The sequence below is a fragment of the Nuphar pumila genome, chromosome 13 (genome assembly GCF_984573655.1).
Source record: "Nuphar pumila chromosome 13, dmNupPumi1.hap1.1, whole genome shotgun sequence".
Classification (NCBI taxonomy): domain Eukaryota; kingdom Viridiplantae; phylum Streptophyta; class Magnoliopsida; order Nymphaeales; family Nymphaeaceae; genus Nuphar; species Nuphar pumila.
In genome coordinates, this window is record NC_143261.1 from 86,071,864 (window position 1) to 86,073,808 (window position 1,945).

Here is a 1,945-nt window from a genome sequence, read left to right on the forward strand (position 1 = left end):
CATAGCTTGGCCCCACCCAAAACCATTTATTTTCCTTTATTACAATGATACGACAGAAAAACCTAAATTTTAATTATGTAACTAATTAGGTAAATAATAAATTTTAACAAATAGTAAATTCTCATGCAACTAATTAGGTAAATAGTCATAGTTATCCAAGTTACTATGTAATAGTTAAATTTTAAAAAATTTATATTATTAAAAAATTTAAATAAATAACTCAGGCTTAACGAGCTCGGGCCTAAAATCATGGCCCAAACCCGGCCCTTGCTCATATGGACATTCCTATGAAATAAATTTGATAGTAGGGGTGTAGTTGAAAATACCCGGATGTTTTTCCAGGAAATTGTAAACTATATTATATATTTTTTGGTTTGCGGTTACGAGGAGCCCTCGAAAATTCGAAATATTCAATCTGAGAAATTTGAGAAGTGAAAAACGAAGAAACCCTCGAGGGGTTTGAGGTCGCCATGTCTAAGAAGAACAGTTTGGCGCGCCGAAAGAGGCAGCACGAATTCGAGCTAAAGAGTGAACTACTTCACTCCCAAGCCCCTCTTTTTCCTATGATTTCCTCCATCTTGGTTGTTGTTAATCCCTCTCTTTCCCGTTCTTCTTTTCTTTCAGGGGAGAAAGTGACAAAGGAGACGAGGGAGAAGAAGCTACAGGCCAAGACATCCACGATGAAGGTAGGAACCCCTCTCTTCGATGCCTTTCGTTTTCTCATTCTGGGTTCGTTTATAATGATGGGTTCTGCGTAATGATTGTGTGAAAGTTGTGTTGTTTTTTTTCGGGTGGGGCGGGTGGGGGAGGGGTTTGCCCTTTTGGGGTTTTCTGATTTTGGTGTTCAGCACCAGAAAAAGAAGAAAACAGATCACTTGGTTATGCTGGGATTTGTTTCCCGGTCATGTAATTTCTTATCACTTTTGAGGATTACTTGTTCTTAGGAGATTAAATATGAAAAATACTTGATTGCTTGTTGTTGGTTATTCCCAAATGTTCGTTTAGTTAATTTACAAGATTTTTGGTTTCTATTGTGCAATACGTTTATGTTGATTAGTCCTAATTTTTTTTAGTTAATTTACATAATATTTTGTCTATGGCATGAATAGTTACAAGTACATTTTATTTTTCTTGTTTGTATTAAATGATGATGTATCATTATATAGTGAGGTTCTTTCTTTCTTTTCTTTTTTTGTTTTTTTGCTTCTGAAATCTGTTATTTTTTGTTTTAGTTGGTAGTAGGAGTTCAATAATTTAATATTTTTCTCTATTTGTTTTCCTACTTATCTGAAATATTGAGAACAAGGGTTTCTGGTATTTGTGATCGAATTCAACCCCGTTTTGTCTCTTTGAATGCTTATCTAGCTGTTTTCAGTTTCTTTCTCTTGGGATTTTTTTCAGATTGATGGGGCTGAAATGATGAAGAAAAAGAGGGGTGGTGGTCGTTTTCCAGTTGGAAAGAAGAAATTGAAGACAAAGCTGACGGCATTAGCAAAGGCAAAAGCTGCTCAAGCAATGGAAATTGACAAGTGAGACTCAGTTTTGAGAATTGTTTGCCTACTGCATTTTGTACTTTGGTTGGCTCGATAGATATCTTAATTGACTGCCCTTCTTTGGGCTTTGTATGATGGTGGAAGGAACATGAAGGTACGTGACTAGTTTTGTTGGATTGAAGTGTTTGGTTTTCCTATATTTGCTTTGTTAATGCAAACAACTATTCCAGTTAAGGTGTGGCATTGGATGTTCTCTGTTGTGTTTCATGCTGTTGAGGTCCTTACATTTTACCAAAGACCAAAACAAAGCAGCACTTAGCTGGATGAGTTTGAATTTTGAAGAGAGAGAGAGAGAGATTTAAGAACTACTTTGCGTGCAACGTGCCTTATGGTGTCTATTTGAAGGTGGATATGCAAGCTGTAGGTAGATAGCCTTGTTTCCTGGAGCATTA

The 1,945-nt window shown here is 36.2% G+C and overlaps 1 protein-coding gene across 1 annotated transcript; it reads left to right on the forward strand.

The window, feature by feature from the left end:
- Positions 1-389: 389 nt before the first annotated feature.
- Positions 390-1,736, forward strand: LOC149818979 (uncharacterized). The gene is made up of 3 exons (XM_089985014.1): positions 390-528; positions 625-686; positions 1,402-1,736. The coding sequence occupies exons 1-3, from the start codon at positions 471-473 to the stop codon at positions 1,531-1,533; spliced, it is 252 nt and encodes an 83-aa protein (XP_089841140.1). The 5' UTR covers positions 390-470; the 3' UTR covers positions 1,534-1,736.
- Positions 1,737-1,945: the final 209 nt, after the last annotated feature.